This window comes from Pogona vitticeps, chromosome 1, assembly GCF_051106095.1.
Source record: "Pogona vitticeps strain Pit_001003342236 chromosome 1, PviZW2.1, whole genome shotgun sequence".
Classification (NCBI taxonomy): Eukaryota; Metazoa; Chordata; class Lepidosauria; order Squamata; family Agamidae; genus Pogona; species Pogona vitticeps.
In genome coordinates, this window is record NC_135783.1 from 46,727,714 (window position 1) to 46,749,072 (window position 21,359).

The window sequence follows — 21,359 nt, forward strand, 5'->3', positions numbered from 1 at the left end:
TGGAACTCTCTGGCTTTCTCTATAATCCAGCGCATGTTTGCAATTTGGTCTCTGGTTCCTCTGCCCTTTCGGAATCCAGCTTGTACTTCTGGGAGTTCTCAGTCCACATACTGCTGAAGCCTACCTTGTAGGATTTTGAGCATAACCTTGCTAGCTTGTGAAATGAGTGCAATTTTACGGTTGTTGGAGCATTCTTTGGCGCAGCCCTGCTTTGGGATTGGGATGTAGACTGAACTTTTCCAGTCCTCTGGCCACTGTTGAGTTTTCCAAATTTGCTGGCATATTGAATGAAGCACCTTAACAGCATCATCTTTTAAGATTTTAAATAGTTCAACTGGAATGTCATCACCTCCACTGGCCTTGTTGTTAGCCAGCTTTTCTAAGGCCCACTTGACTTCACTCCCCAGGATGTGTGGCTCTAGGTCAGCAACTACATTGTCTGGGTTGTCCGGGATATCCAAATCTTTCTGATATAATTCCTCTGTGCATTCTTGCCACCTCTTCTTGATGTCTTCTGCTTCTGTTAGGTCTCTCCCATTTTTGTCCTTTATCATGTTCATCTTTGCACAAAATGTTCCCCTAATATCTCCAATTTTCTTGAACAGATCTCTGGCTTTTCCTTTTCTATTATTTTCCTCTATTTCTTTGCATTGTTCATTTAAGAAGGCCCTCTTGTCTCTCCTTGCTATTCTTTGGAAGTCTGCATTCAATTTTCTGTAGCTTTCCCTATCTCCCTTGCATTTTGTTTCCCTTCTCCTCTCTGCTATTTCTAAGGCCTCGTTGGACAGCCACTTTGCTTTCTTGCATTTCCTTTTCTTTGGGATGGTTTTTTGTTTGTTTGTTTGTTTGTTTATTTATTTATTTATTTATTTATTTATTTATTTATTTATTTATTTATTTATGTAATTTTATTTTATTTGTATCCCGCCTATCTGATCATACTAGACCACTCTAGGCGGCTGCCTCCTGTACAATGTTACGAGCCTCTATCCAAAATACAGTATTACTAGCTGACAATGTTGATGCTCTGCAAAGGTTCTGCAGAGTCAACAAAGCAAGACCTGAATACAGTCTAAAACTGAATGTTAAGAACATGAAGTTCATGGTAATCAATAAGAAGCAAGCAGTCAAAAAAGGCAGTTAAAATTACCATATAACAGTGTGGAGTATGTTGACAGACATAAGGACTTTGAAATTCAGTTTAATGAATAGTGGGGGCATTACCACATAACAAAAGTCAGATTAGAAATGGCCCAGAGCAGCTTCTTTAAGGTGAAGAACATAATTTGCAAGAAAAACCTATAATTGACTTAGAGAATGTATATTGTATAGTGTTATGTATTCTCAGTTCTGTTGTCTAGCATGGAATTGCACACTCTCACAGCCTACAATAAAAAATAGAGTAGCATATTAAATGTGGATTTATTGCAGATGATAAGCATTTTGTTTGAACGAGATGTGTGCCTTGGCAAATTTTTCTCTACAGTGACTGCCATCAAGCATGGAAAAGAAGGACACAGGTGAAGCTTTCTAAGCTCCAAGGAAACTGCAAGGCATCAGGAACTGAGAGTTGAGAGGCACTCTCTGAAGAGTCTAATGAGCAGAGAGACTACCAGTCCCAAATGCTTTGCACTTACCATGGAGCTTAAAATGCCTCACCCATGTACTTCATGCTTAATGACATCATTGCAGAGAGAATGTTGACAAGGAACAACTGTATATCCTGAAACATCTGTGAGGATTTGGAATTTTTTTGCAAATGTCAGAATTCTAGCTGGGGAACTTCCTAATAAATTCTGGTTGCTGTAGTGAAAAAATATCTTAATGTCCCATGCCTATTGCCCACCACACACTTTCAAAAGAAGTACACTAATTTATGTCTTTGTCGATGCAGGAGGAAAAAAGCAGTGGAAAAAGATAATCAGTTTTGTAACCAAAGTTTCAAGTAACTTCTCAGAATTTCATGGGTGATTGACGTTGTTCTCATAATGGCAAAAGTTGTTTTTCTGAGGCAGAGGGGTGTGCAGTAGAATGGAAATGAGTTTCTCACTTGGGAAACAAACATTGAGTGCATGTATTTTCTGATATGGTGCGGGGACTCTAGTGTGATGGTGAAGAGAAACATGCCAGGTAGTACAACACAGAGCTTGTCGGAAACATTCCTTTGTACTACAACTCCCCAAATCCCTGAGGCCAGCACAACACTAGCAACATTAGATGAAGAATTTTGGAAATTGTAGTCCAAAAAAGGAACTTTCCAGACTTTAAATATAAAATATGCCTGTAAACCTATGGAATATTGCAGCTGCTGGCGTTATTGGTCAAGTGCAAAAGGGACTTTGAGCAATATCCAGATAATTAAAGGAATTTCCCAGATGGCAGGTCCTTTAATTTATCATGCTAAAATCTGCATCGTCTGTGGATAATGAAGTCTGATTGGCCATAACAGAAAAAGTTTAACTTTCTGCCTGGCTTTAGTCTCCCAGCATAATTCTTAACTGTCCAAATAATGTATATATTGTGATGGATTTGATAACCAGTAACCAGACAATGGGGAAAAGCTGATGGCCAGTGACCTGAGGCCAGTCTACTTCATAGGAAGGCAGTCATTAAGAGTCCTTCTCCTCAGAAGCCCCTACCAGTTTTGTTTAGCTATGATCTGTTTTATGAGGGTCAGGAGGCATAAAAACTCATTATCTAACTCCATTGGATGTCAGTGTATGTGTGATGTGGCAGAGAGCCAGGATCTTAATTAGGGAATTTATAAAGACAGAGGCCGGATGCCACTTCTTGAAAATGGCTTGTAGCTTTCCTGCAAGGAAGAATGCTTTTTATTAATTCATTATAACATTTGCTTATTTAAAAGCAAACACAACAAATCCAGTCCACATCAAATGTCACCTCTCTCCTTTTAAGTCTGCCATTTAGATCCCTCACTCAGAGACTGTAAGAATAAATATCAGCACAAGGTACAGTATATGTTGTCTCTTTTGTCCATGATCAGTTGTCCTTCTCCCCATCTGCTGTGTTTTGGGAGGTTTCCAGAAATCCCTCAAGTGGATCAAGATTTCTACCAAAATGGTCCTTGTGCCTGACAACACACTTGCTGCTAGGGGCTTTAGTACTTCACAGCTTGCTTTTCTTGAAGTTGCTCTTGGAACACTGAATTGGTGAAGGCATTTACTGAGAAGGATGATGGTGGTGTAACGCGCTCTACGTGGGGCTACCTTTGAGGCTGCTGCGGAAACTACAGGTGGTGCAGAGTGTGGCGGCCAGATTACTCAGTGGAGTGAGAAGATACCAACATATTTCACCCACCCTGGCCGCACTGCATTGGCTGCCCATCCGTTTCCGCATCGACTTCAAAGTGTTGATGCTTACGTATAAAGCCCTAAACGGTTTAGGACCTCGATACTTGGCGGAACGCCTCCTCCGACCAAGATCTACCCGTGTCACTCGTGCAAGCCAGGAGGTGAGACTGAGGAGCCTAACGCCGAGGGAGGCCCGGAAGGAAAAGACTAGAAATCGGGCCTTCTTGGCAGTGGCTCCTCGTCTCTGGAACAACCTACCCCCTGAGATTCGCGCGGCCCCCTCGCTGGGTATTTTTAAGAAACAATTAAAAACATGGATGTTTAGGCAGGCCTTCCCAACAGATAACTCCTGACGACTTTTCCCTATAGCTCTCCCATTTTGTTTAGTTTTTTTCTCTTTTTCGTTATGTAAAATGGTTATATGTATATTATTGTATTACTTTTATGTTGTTAGCCGCCTAGAGTGGTCCTCACACGACCAGATAGGTGGGATATAAATAAAATAAATAAATAAATAAATAAATAAATGGTGGTGGTCTTAGAACTGCAGAGCTGTAAGGGACCCTAAGGATCGTCAAGTCCATCTGCTATCTAGGAAGCACAGAGGGGAATTGAACTCAAAACCACCTGAACCATTGCACTATCCAGGGAGTAGCTCTTATTGTTTTGAAGTGGTGCTGGATATTAAACATTTTTTGTTCTCCACACCAGACTCTGCCCATTTCATTTGCTGTGCTTTTATCAGTATAGCTCTATAAGGGGTTTGGGCCCAGATGGTTGATATGACCACACAAGTATTTGAGAGTGCACAACGTTTCTTCACAGTTTTGTTCTGGGAAGTATCAATGTAACATCAGTGTACCTGCAGCAAATAGGGTTACTATTGCAAAGTGTGGATCTAATCTTCCTTTAGAAAGTCCTACCTCTGCAATTGCATGGGGGGGGGACTTGGGGGAGGGGGCGAGAAGAGCTCCTGCTCCCGTGCTTTGTCAGGAATCCCCCAGACTGAATTACGGGATTGGGAGCCATCAGACATCAGCCCTTCTTACCTTCATGCTCTTCCCCTGCCATTTCTTTGTGCCTCTGAGAGGTGCAACACTACCTTTGCAAGTTGTGAGGATCTCCCGTGAGTTGCAAGGGTCCATGGGGAAATCAGTCCCCACAGCTGAATCAGTGCTGAAACCCTGTGCTCATTTACCTGGGACTAAGTCCCCACTGAACCGAGTAGAACTGATCTATCGATTGATTCCCTGCCCTTTTCTTTAAAAGGACTCAAGGTGGCCTATGGTTGGTTTGGGACACTTCAGTCCTTGGCTGCTGGCTCCCCTATCTCCCACCTGCCTAGTCACCCAGATGTGCAGGGAGATCCTTCCTCTCGGTCCTGCCACCCTCAGCAGCACATTAGGTAGGTCTGTGAGAAAGAATTTTCTCTGTGGTTGTGGAATTCCCTACCAAGCCAGGATGGGCTGGGGCCTTCCCTGTTATCTTTTAGTCAGCAGTCAAGAAGACCCTTTTAAATCCAGGTAGGCTTTTAGCTATTAGGGTTGCTGCAGAAGAGGTTTTACTGAATGTTTGCTGCACTTTATTTTATTGATGTGTTTTTAATTTGTTTTATGTTTGGATTGTACCCTTCTTACTGCTTTTATCATTGCTAGCTGCCTTCAGCACCATTCTTTGGCACCCAATAAATAAATGAATTTTGTTAGAACAATATACAGTATCATTATTTTCTTCCTTGTCCAGCTTCCCCGCCCCCCTCGTTTCACAGCACTCTGCTCTAGCCTGTCTTTTCTAAGCCTTCCTGGAGAAAACGATTTCCATCTACAGGAGGGTTCAGGACTCTGTGGAGAGTTGCCTCTGAGGATTCAGTGGAAGCCTTCTGGATTCTCAAAGTCTGTGGTTTTTGTACCAGCATGAGGCCCCTGGGAAGTTCCCACAGCAGCTCTGAGAATAAAGAAAAATGCTTGCCAGACTGTTCTGACTATTGTATTCCTCCCTAACTACAGTATTTCTCTTACTCTCTATCTGCCCCGTTTTCCCCATCTCCTTCTCTTTATTCCTCATTGCTGCTTTATCTACTGCAAGAGAGCTACTGTAGTGTGACATACTCGAGGATGACCAAGCTTTCAGCCCAAAGGGTGGTGTACCTCTCACAACTGTGCAGACCTAGGTGTGTGTGGGCGAGGCTTTCTTGTGTAGCAGTGCTGTGAAGAGCATAAAAACTTTGCACATGCCACAATTCATGCGCCTGTACAACTGTAAGTAGTATAAACATTAATGTTGCAAAGTTGTCCCCAAGTTAGCTCACACATCTCAAATCCCAAGTGACAATTGGAGGATAATGCATAAAGTGGTGGCTGCCAGCATTCCCCTTTTGCTATATCTAATGCCAGGACCGTGCAATGTTTGCAAATGTCCTAGAGTTTATGAAACCTGGCAGTGAAGCAAGCTCTGAGTTTCTGGAGCTGGACCAGATGAAAGTCTATAACCCAAAATTCAGTCCGGATGCTTTTGGTGTCGCTTAACCTTGGGGATGGCTTGTTGTCTTTGCTGGATGGACATGCACTCTCCTTTAATAACCAAATTTATAATCAATGGGTGGTTTTGATAGAAAAGTTAATTCTTGGGAGAAAGATGGCCTGCAAATGACAGAGAGAAGGACACTCTCCAACCACCTACACACACCAGCAACAGGGGTCTAGGAGTTATAATATATAAACAATCCAGTGCACCAGACCAGCATGTGGGATGTAAAAGAAGCCACCTAGCACGCACAATTTTGTATGCTAATATCTTTCTCCTTCCTCTTGCTGTGCACCTGTTGCAAAAGCAAATAGCAAAGTGTGCTGCTTATATACCTCCTCGTGCGCTTCAAGCACTCTCTGGGCAGTTTACAAGTTAATTATGCAGGCTGCACATCCCCCCATGAGCTGGGTACTCATTTTACTGACCTTGGAAGGATAGAAGACTGAGTCAACCTTGAGCCAGCTACCTGGGATTGAATCCGGGGTCAGTTCCTGAGCAGAGTTTTGGCTGCAGTACAGCACAGTTAACCACTGTGCCACAAAGCTCTTGCAGCTGGCTCATTGAACCTGATAGTAGATCCGTCCCTGTTCCCTATCTCCGTGCTGGCGCCAAACATGGACAGAAGCTGGTGGTTGGTTTTAGGGTTGTGCTTGTTGGATGGGAACAAAACAAAAAGCCAAAGCTTTGCCTCTCTGCTCTAGGTTGAAGTTAAAGGATGGCAGTGAAGCATGAAGTCTTGTTCATGTTCCCAAGAAAGAACTTTTTCAGTCTCTGAGAGCTACTCTGAAATACTGATAATCATTTCATGGCACATTTCAAAGGGGCAAAGTTATACCTATAAGACAGAATAGGTGTGTGAAGTCAGCTAGTGGAGTTTCCCCCCTATCAGCTGGCTTTTGCTGTCATGAATGGATTCCTTACGTATATCCTAATTGTGACTGCTTGTGTCCTGCCTGCAGCTGGTTTTCCTTTTCTTGAGCAGAGCATGAAAATGGCTAATTAGTTCAAAATTAAGCCATAAAGTGGTTAATCAGGGGATCAGTAGAATTGATTTCCCAGTGTAATTGTTGGAAAGGTAGTCTTCCTTACTATCTCTTCCCCCTCCCCCCGTTCTCCCAAGATAGGGTAACAAGAAATGGTCTTGGGTGCAGAGGGGTGGGGTGAGGGAGTCTCCTGGTTCTCTGGGTTGGATGCATCTCTAGGCTAACAATGGCAATCTGATATGAAAGGGTGCATGGCCTTTCTCAGCCTAGTTTCTTACTTCTTTAGCACAACATGGCATGCAGTGGAAAAGGAACAAGGAAAGGTTCCACTGATTTATAAACCTTTTTCATTAGCTTGTCAATCTATAAGCTCCCAGTCCAATTCATCTGCAAGGGAAGTGGCTGTAACTCAATAGTAGATAACTTGTTTTGCATGCAGATGGTCCTAGCAGCTCTAATTAAAGGATTTTAGGTCACTGGGTTGGGAGATAACTCTGCTGGAGACCTTGTAGACTTGATGCTATTTTGAACAGAGCTTGAGAAACATTTATTTCTCAATATATATATGGAAATATATATTTATATCCAGAAATATATATCTGGAAATATATATCCCCCCCCCTTTCTCATCATCCTCAAAAGTGACTTTCCCAGTGTAGACTAGGGGGATGCTGGGCTATATAGCTCAGTGTTCTAGCAGTTTAAAGATGTTTCTTCTGTTGAGCAAATATATTGTTTGTATGAAATAACAAATAGATCCACTTTTCTGACACTCTTCTCATAGGATTGCAAGAGAAAAGATTTCCTCTGGGCTTAGAATGAGCCAGATTTCCTGGCACATTTTTCCTAGGGTGCCAGCTCAGCTATAAGGGGTTCTTCTCATACTCAAAGTCCTTGGTCACCCTTGCTCTTGTGCTTCAGCTGTTCCTCTCTTTCTCTCTCTTGTCTCTCTGCTTTACTGGAAAATAAATTAGCAGGCTAATTAGATGACTATCTTGAGCATCCAGCAATTGCTTCCTGCTGCAATTTAAACTGAATATAAAGATGATCACAGCAGTTCGAAGTATCTGCTTGGGAACTGGAATTGCCCAAGTTAATTTTCCCTGTTCCACCTGGGGTTGACTTTTGGGAGCGGGTGTGACTGCGTAAGGAAGTAAAATAGTGGCACAGATAGTAGAGATGATGTTGTATTTCTTGGGAAAGTGCATGGAGCTGTACATCTGCATCTAAAGATTTTTGCCAACTGCATTTTCTTTAAATAATCGACACTACTGTCAGTTTCCCCTTGTTTTCATACAATATACGCCATGGTAAAACTTCCGAAATTCAGATGGGAGGCATTAAATGATTTTGCAGGAAAAAACATGGACACACATACATGAAATGCACTGCTACCTATTTAGTTTGCTGCTAGTGCATGGACTATACATGTATGCTGCAAATACACGGAGAAGGAGTTTGCTTCCTAGCCACTTTACTGTCAGCAAATGAAGATTCTTGTTCTGATCCTGCTATCTTTATCCATCATTAACAAGTGGTCCACAAATGGGAACACATATCCTCCAGCATAAGATACAGACATGCAGTTCAGTGAGGCTTTGAGAATGCCACAGTCCAGAACCTATATTCATCCACATCAGCAGTATGTTTGTGTAAGCCTTCTTTTTGCACCAGTCTCCCCATGGTGGATTTGGCCTTCTTTTTAACCAAGATGGGGTGTTTTGTTTAGTTTTTTTTGCAATTCTCAACAGACCATAGTTTAAGACTCTAAAATTATAGATGGCATTTTAATGCCAACCTTAGGGTAATTTTTATTGGAAATTGGGTATCAAAATTGTACTTCTGTCTTGGAAAACTTGCCCCTTCGGGCAGCAATTTGTGAAATGTTTTACTAAAGGGAGCTGCTGGTATCAATACATCTATGGTGGGTGGCAGTAGAGACCTGCCTCAGAGCAACCTTGTCCTGTCGCTTAGGAATCAACTACACCTTGTTGCTGCTCCTGCCATGTTTTCCGTGGAGAGTCACTTGGCATGTGTAACAGTTGTCTAAAGCCCTGGTCAGCAACCAGTTTTACTGAAAGCCCATCTTGAGTAAGGGATGGAGAGCTGTGAGGTAGGATCTCTTTGTATCCTCAAATTGGGCAGCCGGCATTTTTAATTGTTATGGCAGTCATTCACTTGATATACTGTACTTCTTTTGCTCCTGGATTGGTAATGTGGTATTGGATGTGCGTGGACCGGCATTTTTCATGGGACAGGATATGGCTATGAGGCTTCCATTGACTGGTCTGTCTTAATTAGACCCTTTCCCCCTTTGTCTTAAAGCTGCCAGATTCTAAACAAGAAGCAGTCTCTGTTTTGTTTAAAGTGCTTGGAGGTAGTTAAAAATGGCAGCTGTTCTTTCTGCTGGAAATTGGGGGAGGTGAAACATACATTTCGAGTCAAATTCTCTTGTTTGCTGGGACTGAGATTTTGAAGACCTGGATGAAGATTCCTATTGTTCATGGTGGTCTTTTGTGTGTTTTAGGTAGATCACCTGGAAGACAAGTTGCTCCACTGCAGAGAGGCCTTGGAAGATATAGATTTTAAGCTGAGGAGAGAAGACTTGACTCTTAAGAGAAGGTACTGGTGGGAATTTATTCACCTTCATGGAGCTGCAAGTGTCTATTTCTCTCATGAATCACTGGTGGGCTGGATTTGTTGGCTATAAACAGTTCTGGACAGGGAAGACATTTATGAGCTCATTATTTAAAAAAAACGCTGTTCTGAAAAGGAAGAAATTTTGAATAAAAGAGAATGAATGCAAATCTGAATTTTTACTCTCACAACCTGTGTGAGTACACATTGAGCTCTGTCATGGTTTCAATTCCTAATCATTCTTCAGTACATTCCCTTTTTAGTCTATCTTTGTGCTACTTGGGTGTTTCCTTTCCAGTTAATATTTGGAGGCCACATAGAGTTTACACTGCCCGCCCCCCCCCAAAATCCCTTCACTTTGTAACATATATTTTCTGACTACTTCTTGCTCACAGGTCTGTTTCTCCTCCAAAGGAAATACTCTTCTCATTCTGCAGATCTATGGCTAATTCTAATAAGCTGAACATTGTATAGAACACAGAATCATGAAGTTGTAGGCGTCTTTAGAAGCCATGGAAGCAAATCCACTAACTCTGTAGAAAATCCAGAAATAGGCCATCCCGAATACCTGACGGTCCAGTTTCTTCCTGAAGAGTGGTAGCAAGGGAAAGGCCCATGTAACTGGTTTGTAGCTTGGAAAAGTTACCTTTTTGGATTACTGTTCCACAGTCAACATGATCAGTGGCCATGCTGGGAGATTCTGGGAGTTGTATTTCCAAACTCTGAACTGATTCCGTGGTCAAATTTTTGACTCATTATAGTTCTAACACTCAGAAAGAATCCACCCTCTTGTAACTGAAGTCCCTTTGACCTTGTCCTATCCTTTGGATCAGAGGCTGTCAACCCCTGGTCCGCAGCCTGAGCTGGACTGGGCCGCAGAGACAGACCTCCCGCCCCGCCCCACGCACACAGTCCCCTCCCCACAGCTGCTTTGCACACAGGCATGCCAGTGTGAGCGCTCCCCCACCCCTTCACGCATGCGCCCAAGCACCCACGCGAAGGGGTGGGCGGGTGCGCAGGCAGGCGTGCAGGCGGTCCTGTGCATGCACGAAGGGGTGGGGGAGTGAGTGCTCACGCTGGCACGGGCGGTCCCACATCACTTTGTGCAAGTACCTAAGAGTGCGCGCATGCGCCAGCATGGTGGTGAATGTGCCCCACTTCCGTCAGAGGCTCAGCGAGTCCGCTTCTTTGGGACCGCTGGTTTGGATTATCAGAGACCGAATCGTTGCTCTCTTCTATGTATCAGCTGTTCAGATATTTGAAGAGTGGTGTTGTGTCTCCTCCTTTCCAGGCTGAACATGCAAGTTCCTTCAGCCTGTCTGCATTGCTTTCCGTACCCCTGACTTCAACATCTTGGTTGGTCTCTGAGCTCATCCCACTTTGCCTCCTATCCTCCTCGAAGTGTACACTCCAGAACTGGACACAGTACTAATCCCGAGGAGCTTCAAATAGAATGGAATAGAGTGGAAAGGCTATTTGTCGTGACTTGGAAATGTGGCAGTGATCACATTCCTCAATCAGGTTGCAGTAAAGGAGCCAATAAGGCAAGATAATGATCTTCAAGTCCTTCAGCCAGCTTTCAGTTGCCAGCCAAGTCTTATGTGCATTTTGTGCTTTTTTCTTTTCTTTTCTTTTTAAAAAAAGAGAACATTATGCTTGTTTTTTCATGTGTGAGTTTTCTCAAGTTTTGCTAAATATAGGTAGTGAGTGACAAGCAGGCTACAGGGTCCTACCACCTCACCGCTGAGAATGTTAGGCCAGAATTAGGTCTCTGCTAAACAGCTGCAGAGGTACAACCAGTGAAAATGCTTAACCCACCCTCTGCTTACTGCTTTTCTTCTTCCCACTTGCCCAAACCAGGGGTTTTCTCCCAAGACACTGCAAACACCTTTCCGATGATCTGTTTTTAGGGGAGCTATCGATAGAGGGAGAGGATCACAGGGAACAGCAGCAGCCAAGAAGGGAAGGTTTATGCATTAACCAGATTGTGCTGCTGCAAATTACCCCTCACTTCACTGATTTCTAGCTATTTGGTTGAAATCAAGATCTGTCAGCAAATGCCTATTTTTACCCCCATTAACTACTCCTTTTGCTTTATCTAACATTTCCCCATGCACTTATAAGCCTGTCTTTACTCCCATAAGAGCCAAGAATCTGCTTTAAACAACAACAACAAAGTAGAGATTAAGAAGTACCTTTTCTCAGTTCTCAAGTTCTTCATCATTCGTTTTATTTCATGGAGATTTGTCAATAAGGTGCCTTTTACTACCTTCCTATATAACCAGCATGGTTAAAGCTGCCCACATTTACTCTTCTAGAAGAAAGCACATATATATAGTTATTGGGAGAAAATAGCCATTTCTTTACCAGTGATGGCATTTGGATCTACATTCTTTAAAACTCAAGTGGATTCACATTAAATTGAGTAATTAGGATACAGGCTGGCGTAGGCAAACTAGGGTGAAGAGGTTGGGGATAAATTCTTGTTTTCAGTCTCCAGTCTCCACTGTGGTCTGGAAAAGGCTGCTTAGGGTGTTTTTCTTTTTTAATTTAGAGTTGCTTACAGAACACTCCAGGAGCCAGTGTATTATAGTGGCTAAAGTACAAGACTGCATTCAGCCATGGAGAATGGAAGTGGTAAAACCACTCCATAAATATCTCTCATGTCCTGAGTAAAGGGTGGATAAAAATCAACAATTCTTTTAAATTTTATTTTTTTTAAAAAAAATCATTTTTAATTTAAATCATCTAAAAATTGGATTTTTAAAATTTTAATTGTTATTAAAAGCAATTTAAATCAAATCCACCCCACCTGAAAACACTTTTAAGGGCTCCATAACTTGACCACACATAACAGCAACAGAACACTCCATCCCCAAACCCCTGATGCAAAACCTGCTGTTCCCGGAGGCCTTCGGGAGAAGAAACAGGGATTGTTTTGCAAAATAAATAAGCACTTTTTAAAATGAGAAAGCTCTGGGATGATCTTGGGGTCTGCAAAAAAGCACTTGGAGGCTACATGTGGCACACAGACTGCATGTTGTACACATTCTGGTGGAATCCATTCAGTCCTAGAGAGATTCATGCTTTTTGTGTTTGCTACACTTTCTGTCCTTCCTGTCTTTTCATCGTGCCATCCCATTGTCTTTGAGAAACTAATCACCATTTGTCGTTAATGAGTCACTTCTTGACACCATTTTTAAAAGCAAAATAAGAAACACCAAGTGGCCAACGGTCTTTGTTTCTTTCCTATACAATAGTTTAACATGTGTGACATGATGCCACTGCCTTGTGCAATGCTTAGCTGCCATTTATTGTCCCTAGTTATTTGTATGACTTAGATGCACGCTTTCTCCCAAAGCTAGCTTACAAACAGATTAAAGTCTGCCTCACAGAAGAACATGGAAACATACATCTAAATCTGCTTGGTAATTCCAACTAAAATTGATGCATTGAATCAGTGAGATTTCTGTTGCTAAGATTAAGCAGGCCCCAGCCTTTAGGGGAAAATAACACAGCTGCACACAGTTACTGGAGAGGAAAAAACCACTACTATATTGGTTACTGCAGTAGCATCACTGGTGCCATAATGGAGTTGAATGTGGAGCATTGGGAGATGCAGTGTTAGCCCAGTACTTCCCACTCCACCAGATATGGAATTTAACCAGGAACAATGGACCACTGGAGCCCACTTGGGTACACAGCCATTTTGTGGCTCCTTGTCATTTGTAGGCGAGACTGGGCTGCCGGCTTCCAAGCTAAGCTTCACCCCTGTACCCTTAAGGGGATTCCACAACTCGAGCACCTCTGTCCTTGCCTGTCCCATTCACCAGATCCATCCCAGTGTTCACCACTGCCCATAAAGTTGTGGTGAACATTATAACAGGCAAAACATCCATGAACAAAACTGATACAATTGTATACATACAAACCAGTGATTTAGAAAAGGGAGGGTGTGGGGGCTAGGGAAGCAGCTATGCTATGTTGACACCAGCGTATACAGATCCTGATAGCATCCTAGTGTTGGAATGCCTATGGAGGCTGCCCAGCAGCCTGAGCCTCCCACCTGGGGTGCAACAGAGGGGCTCCAGGTAAGCATTTTTTTAAGTATGGACTTAATATGAAATCACATCACATGTCACACTAAACTAAATGGGATGAGGAAAGGGGATTCGAACAGCTGCATCATGTCTGTCTTTACACTGTTGCTGCCATAGGTGAAGGTATATTGCAGGGAAGGAAACGTGTTTCTCCAGAAATTGTTTAATTGCCCATGATCTCGGATTACTGGCCATATTAATAGGTTTTGGAGTGTGACAACGTTTGGAGAACCACACATTACCCACCCGTAGCATATTGTTTTCATCACAAGTGGGCAATTTTAGCAGGCTAGGGGGCCAGATTCCAGATTCTCACAGGCTGCATCAGACCCAGAACTGCCTCCAAAATGTAAACAAACCGGACCCAGAAGGACCAAGGCAGCCACTTCTGGGTTGTTGTTTAATTTTTAGCTTGGGGAATAATTTGATGTGTTTAGAATGAAACACTTCTCCTGCAGCCCTCAGGGAACAGGAAACCCACTTTTTCTTTTTTAAAAAAACACATTTTTTTGTTTTTGTGCTGCAGGAACCTCACGATGGCCTCAGAAATGGCCTTAGGATCTGCATACATATATACAGCATAGGGCCATGATGTGCCCACCTCTGGTTTACATGGGAGGGAGGGGGGAACTGGCTGTGGTAATTAGTTGACTTAGTTGCTGAACAAATCGCTAACAATTTGGCTCCCTTTCATTCTAATCCTCGAAGGCTCCAGTGAAATTTTCCCAGTCTTTTTTCTCCCACAGTAGACGTTCTGTAGCTGCTTGGATTTTGTCTGTTTTCCAACAGGCTGATGTCTCTTTCTATCCTGGTCCTATGCTGTGCTTCTAAGTGTCTTTCTTCTTTTGCCTTTCCCAATGTTAACCTATCCTGCACTCTTTCCTTAACTCACTCTGCAGCCTGGTTTGGCTCCGTTTCCATCCTGGCTCCTGCTTTATTCTCTAGGGAAACAAACCCAATTACGCTCACTGCCATTCCCAACTATACTACAGAGCTTGTTTGGAACTGGCAGATAATTTGCTGGTGCATGTTTATTTCTCGCCACACTGAAACGGCTCCGTTCTCCCTGCAGTAATGGAGCCATTGCTGCAGGTGCTACATCCAGGCAATTTGTTTTGTTCTCAAGCTTTAAAACTATGGATTAATTAATCATCTGGTGCACAGCTCACAGTGCAAGTCTTGGATTTTTCCTGTCCTTGGAAAATGCAGTATAACTGTTTAACTCCTGGAACATTCATGAGAATGACGGACAACAGCCCAACATAGGGTGAAACAATTATGCATGTATTTCTCCTCTCTAAAAGCACATGGAAGCTTTCATACCCAGGGCTTGAAAAATTTTAGAATGTCTCACCAGTCAAAAATTTTACCAGTCAGCATGACCAGACTATAGCCTTACAATTTATGTTGAAACTTAAATTAAAATTTAAACTTGGCACTTTCTACATAACAGTGTGCACAAACCCAAAATAAATATACCCTCAGACTTGGGTTGCTTTGTTACCTGCATGCCTGTAGGGTCCATGAAGGTTGTATTTTTAATGCCTTTCTTTTGAATGTCTCCAGTAAAAATAAAACTGAAAGCAAAAGTGCCCGGCCTCTTAAGGAGCCAGGTCGTTCGGTTGAAATTCCCCAACATGGGACTACTCTACATTCTTCTGCAGAGCTGTATATCTATGTGCCGCTCAAAGTCTCTTCTCCTGAGAAGAGGACCGTTTTTCCTCTTGCAATGGGAAGGGGGAGGGGAGGACTGAGGGTAAGGAGGCAAGGAAGGGACAGACGGAGGGAGCTGTGGCTTGTCAAGCAGCGTTTTTTCACTCAGCACAGACAAGTGAACAAGTCAATTTTGCAAGCCTTGTTCATACCATTTGCACAGAGGAGTGGCTTCTATTTAGAATCGTATAAAGGAAATAAGCTCCTCTGATTAAAAATCTTACAAATAACAAGAAAAGACTGCCTTTTTGTTGCTTTTAACATCTCTTACTAGCCTCAGCTCATTCTCAGCTTTTGCCTTCCAAATGCCATCCCTGCAATTCTTTGCTACTTCTCTGTATCCTTCTTTCGTGACCTGACTTTCCTTCCACTTCCTATGTGTGTCCTTTTTAAATTATTTTTAAGTCCTTTCTGAGCTTGGTCTCTCTTCACACCCCCACACCCCATTTCCCACCATTTTTCCTTGTTGGAATTGGTTGTCATTGTGCTTTTAGAATTTCCTTTTTAATAAACTCCCACCCATCTTGGACTCTTTCCTGTTAGGGAAAGATGTATCAGAAAAAAGGGAGCTATCCTAACCTTTATAAATGTTTTAAATAAATAGATAAGACATAAACATTGTTTGACTCAGCGTTCCTGTGTGCAGTGAGACAAAAACTTCATAACAAAGCAAGGTTAGGCTAGGCCCCTTTTTTTTGTATTGTTTTGTTTTAACAGGCAAGCATCTAAAGTGACTGCTGGTGGACACTTACATAGCCATTGGCTTACCACTGATGCCTGATCCATTAGGATAGATGGGTTGCTGCCCCACCTGTGTTCCCCTTGTGCTCAACATCTAGGCTCATACTCTGTGTGAGTTTTTGCACGAGAGAGGAGAAGGAAGCAGCAGGAGGTCCCAGTAGGCTCTCACTCCTGACTCTGCTACTATTGGCTGCTGTACCTTCTGCCTACTGACCGCTAAGCATGCCATCTTCCAGTGAGGCTTACTATAAACTATACTAGTTTATGAGAACTAAATAGATCTTAGCCTGCGTTATTCAGGATGCTCTTCACCAGGGATGGAGAGGCTTTTTTTTGCTGTTTACATCTTCCAGATCATCTAACTGATTTTCCTCATATTTTTGCAGAGAGTCATTGGAGAAACAGAAAAGCCTACTAGCAATGCAAGCTGAAGCTTATGGTAAGGAATACTTCAAGGCAATTCCCTTTGAAACTGCACCTTAAATTCCTGTTATGTTATAGGTTCTCAGAATGGAGGAGTTATAAAACTGAAATAATCCATTTACCTGCTCTTAAGTTTGGGAACAGCATTTTTAATGGCTGTGTCCCAAATGTTTTCCAAAACAGAGATAAAGCCAGGACTGGTGGCCCTTCAAATGTTGCTGGGTTCCCATTTCCGTCATCCTCATCCAGTCTAGCCAATGGTGAGATATGATAGTAGTACAGTAGTTCAGCAACATCTGGAATGCTAAAGTTCTTTGATTTCTGACTCTTTTCTAGTATTTATGTATTAAGAGTTCAACATTAGAAATCATACTTGCAACAGAAAAACAAACCCCCCCCCAAAAAAAATGTTTATGCCACCTTAAAGAGTGCTGTATTTCATAGACTGAGCCCACTTCATCAGGCACTGGAGTGAGAAGATGTGAGTGATACATTTATACTTAGCCCTCCATGCCCAAGGGAGGAAACAGACAATAGGCAAAGTGGCAAGTTAGGTCATAAAGTGACGAGTTGTATAATCCTTCAGTCAGGACTGGAAGAATAAAAACAAAGATTCAAACTAAATATTAGAAAATAAGAGAAAGAAGATGAACGTAGGCCTCAAAGAAATGTAACAAAACCAAGACTAGCATTTTTACACCCTATTTCTGGAGCACCAGAAAAATGTTACGCAGGCGTGCTTTTGCCCAGGTTTCCCTGGTGTGCCAGTTCTGCATCCTTCTAGGAAAGCTGGCACTGCATCCGAAGACTGCAGATCACAGCAAAAACATTGCTTTCTGGACCATATACATTTTTGCTCTTCTACCAACTATTTTGCTCCCAGTTTGTTTCTAGGCCCTATTCAATCAAGGTCTTAGTTCTCACTTAGAAAGTACTGAATGAGGAGGCCACACTGGTGCCTCCCAAACAACTGGGGGTTGCCCCCGTAATTAAATTTGCTGCCATGGCGCTACCTTCTCTTAAATATTCTTTTAAAACATGGCACATGCTCCCCGTGTGCTTTGTTTACTAATGGAATCATGCTTTTATATGGTTTTGGAAAGCAGAATTCCACATGTAAACTAAGCATACGTGAATGGGTGCTTTCTATTACATGCACAATGCAGGTGATTTTTTTTCACCACTGTAGAGACGAATCTGGAGGTGGCAGCTTGAAGGTGTTGACTCAGTGCCACCCATCCCTGGCCCTTCATGCAACAGAAACGAAAGTATAATTGTATATGCTGATGTCAATATAGCAATAATACTTGAGGAAAGCAATGTATTAACAGTTAGCTCAGAAACAGGCAACTTTTTCCCATTCAGATGTTGTTGGATAGCAACTCACACCAGGAGTAGCCAACATAAATATCGGTGGGGGATGGAAAGAGTTGCACCCCAAAACACTATCTCTACCCTGACTTAAGCGGTCAAGCCAATTTATACATTCTCAGTAATTCTGATAACAATCTAAATGTAATAGCTTGTAACAGATGTGAAAGGAGTGGAAAATATGAAGCAGTAAGAAGACAACTTACACTTATATGATGACCACTAGGAAGAACATAAGACGAGTCCCATTGAATTAGACCAAAGATCTGTCTGGTCCCAACATTTTGTTTTCCAAAGAGGCCAACCAGATGCCTCTAGAAAATCCCAAAGCAGGATAAGTATGTGGTAGGTGCATGAGATTTGAAGCACAAACTTCCTGTATCTCTATTCCTTCCATTAACTCTTCAGTGTGTCAGTACTGCTGCAGATGAAATGTGACTATGAACTTAAATGCAGCACAGAATAAGAGTAGTTCCTATTACTCTCAGTCTCTCCTCCAAAAAGATGGTGTTCCAGGATTTGTTGTAAGAGTGCGCACAGATACACGCACACACAAGTATCACAGATCTGAATTACTGGAGGTTTGGTGAGTTAACTCCTCTGTAAGTTCAATTCATTCAAATGGGTCTACTCTTGTTGAAACACTATGCTAAAATAAATGGCAACTAGAGTCAGCCCATTTGAATCAATAGAATTTACTGAAGTGTTAATTCACCAAATCCCCACTGATTCAATGGGCCTACTCTAGTGTGACTTACTACACTAAGCAATAGAATTTCAGCTGGTGGTCCCTGTGTTAGATCTGTATCCTTAGAAGTGAGTATTTTCTTTCACTGAAGATCCATGGTTAAGGTTATTAACCCTCCTTGATACTTGACAGGTTATGCCTTCAGAAACAAGAGGCCAAACTCTGCTCATCCCAGAGAAATCCTGTATTGCCTTTGCCTTGTACTAAAGGGGGAGTACAGAGCAATTTTTTAAATTTTAGCCATTTTTAACAGAGAGGAGAAGAGTTAAGGGTGGTCCCTTTGGGGCTCTAAGCTTGTATACGGTGGCTTTCCAAAGGCCTAGATGTTTGGCATATAAAGAAAAGGAAGCAATTTTGCAGTGGGTAAGTTTCCAAGTTCTGAGTGCCCCCTGGTGAGAAAATAAAATATGCTTACACTCACATTAAATCTGTTCTGCATCAGACCCTGGAAAGCATAAACAGAGTTTGCTCCTGATCAGAAAATGGTCTTTGAAAAACCGAGTTAGTATTCTGTCTCACAGGAGCTGTCGAGGGAATAGTATGTATATAACACAGGAAAACAGTTCAGATAAAACCTTTGGTCAGGAGGGCCCTAAACATTTAACAGGATATTGGACGCTAGTATTGGTTTCAGACTGCAGATATAAACTCCTGCTCCATCCAGGTACATCGCAACATCTTAAATGCGAGGCGATTGGTAGAGTTGCAATGAATAATCGGTGGAGACAGCAGCAAGGAGTCTATGGACACAGTCAATACAACCTAATTGTGAGAAACAAAAAACACAGGAGGCCTATCACCACTTGAAAGCAGCAACAGCAAGAAATGTGCTGCCATTAGTGGGGAATCAAATGTTTTGCTGGCCTGTCCCTGCTGCAAGTGGATAATCAAAATGTCTCCATAGCAAGGAAAGGCCATTTTCCCAGCAACCCGTCCTCAATATTATGTGGTTGGAACAATTCTGTTCCTCAGCTGGGCACATTTATTACATTTGAAACTGCTACACATATTATGATTGAACAAAGACTGGCAATAGCACATGATGCCACGGATGCTGAGAGAAACACTTCCTTCCTCCTTATAGATTTCGGAGGGACATTTTTATGCTTTAATCACACACACACACACAAACGCACAAACGTTTTCCAAAGCTAAGTGTGTACAGCCCTACACATATACCCCTAATCTTTCAAATTGCACTAAAACCCTTTCCTCTTGCGTGTTTACTCTTTTTATAATACTGTACCTCTAACCCATTGCAGGCCTTGGTCTGTTGTAGACTATAATCCTGTTATGAAGCATTTGAGGAAAAGTTGCAGGCCTGGGGGCTTTATTTGCAAGATGAGTCTCTTCCTCCCAGTCATGGAAGAATGTAATACTATATTACTAGTCTTGACTTGCATGCTGTCTTCATGCTACTCTTAGTGCTACTTATTTTTGTGCTCTCTGGAATAGCTAGAATAATAATTGCTTTATTAGCTAGCTCACGCTCTCTTTGTGGCTACTTAGGTTATGCTGCCACCTGCTGGACTATATTAACTCTCAATTGTTGGACGTTTGTTTCTCCCCCACCCTCCAGCACTTGAAAATTATTTTTCTCCTATCGCATAAGTTCTATTACATTGAGGTATGTAATGTACATTGAAAAGTGACACACAGGTGTTTGCAAACCTGAATGGCTTTTAGGTAAACTCAGTCAAGAAACCAGAAGATTGGGACCGTAATGGGGCAGTAATGAAGGAATTAGAAAAGATCAAGCGTAAGGACGTGTCACTGGAGACCAAGAGAAAGATCATCCACACTTGTATTCCCAGTCACTATGTATGGATGTGAAAAGTGGACAGTTAAGAATACTGACTGGGGAAAAAAGGATTCATTTAAAATGTGCTGCTGGAGGAGAGCTTTGTAGATACCCTTGAGTCTCAGAAAGATAAGTAAGTTGGTCCTAGATAGAATCAAGCCTGAACTATCTCTGGAAGCAAAAAATGTCAAAAACTGAGGCTGTCCTAGTTCAGGCACATCATGAGAAGGTAGGATTCTCTGGGAAAGATAAAAAGGCTGGGAAAAGTAGAAGGCAGCAGGAAAAAAAGGAAGGCCATATACAAGATGGGTTGACTACCTCAAGGAAGCCACAGGCTTGAGTTTGCAAGAGCTGAGCAAGATGTTGAATACAGGACATGTTGGAGATCGCGCATTCATGGGGGTTACCGTATGTCCAGGATGAACTGGCAGCACATGACAGCAACGAAGGTTCCTGTTGAATTTATATCTTGTGGAAAACCCAGGACTGGCCAAGTGCAAAATGACTCCTTGGGCTAAGAAGGAATGGACTGGAGCCTCTGCTATTATAAATGCTCCTAAAAACCAGAGAAGGAATAAATGTAATAACCTCCATGCCCCGGTGTATTCTAAGAGTTCATCATCAGAACAGTCATCCTAATGTTTCACCAGAAGTGACTTCCAGCCCTCCTGATGTACTTGATTGAATAAGCAGGGTTAGGAAAAGGTGTGTGCCATTTTGTTGCTGGGGGTATGTTTTAATGGCTGAAGGGAGAACTAACAATCAACCAAAGGCTAGACCTTTTGCCCATGGTTTAATGGAATGGGTTCATCTCAGTAAAGCAGCTTCTCTTAGGAAGCCAGCAAATACAAAGGGACATCTGCCTGAGCTGTTGCATTAACACCCGAGACTTCCCATTAAAATCCTACTCTTCTGGCAGTCACACGCTGAGCCTGTGCTCTGACCTCTGCCACTGCTGCCGTCAGCAACAATGATTCTATTGTCAAAGAAGCAGTCCCCGCAGTC

The 21,359-nt window shown here is 42.5% G+C and overlaps 1 protein-coding gene across 5 annotated transcripts in view; it reads left to right on the forward strand.

The window, feature by feature from the left end:
- Positions 1-21,359, forward strand: part of CCDC167 (coiled-coil domain containing 167) — a 117,798-nt gene that overhangs the window by 79,670 nt on the left and 16,769 nt on the right. For all 5 annotated transcript variants that reach the window (XR_013540407.1, XR_013540406.1, XR_013540405.1 and 2 more), the window contains 2 exons: positions 9,348-9,442; positions 16,398-16,450. Coding sequence is in view for 2 of the 5 variants with exons in the window: in XM_078383037.1 (XP_078239163.1) it covers positions 9,348-9,442; positions 16,398-16,450 (148 nt within the window). In the remaining 3 variants the exon portion in view is untranslated. The remainder of the gene's footprint in view (positions 1-9,347; positions 9,443-16,397; positions 16,451-21,359) is intronic.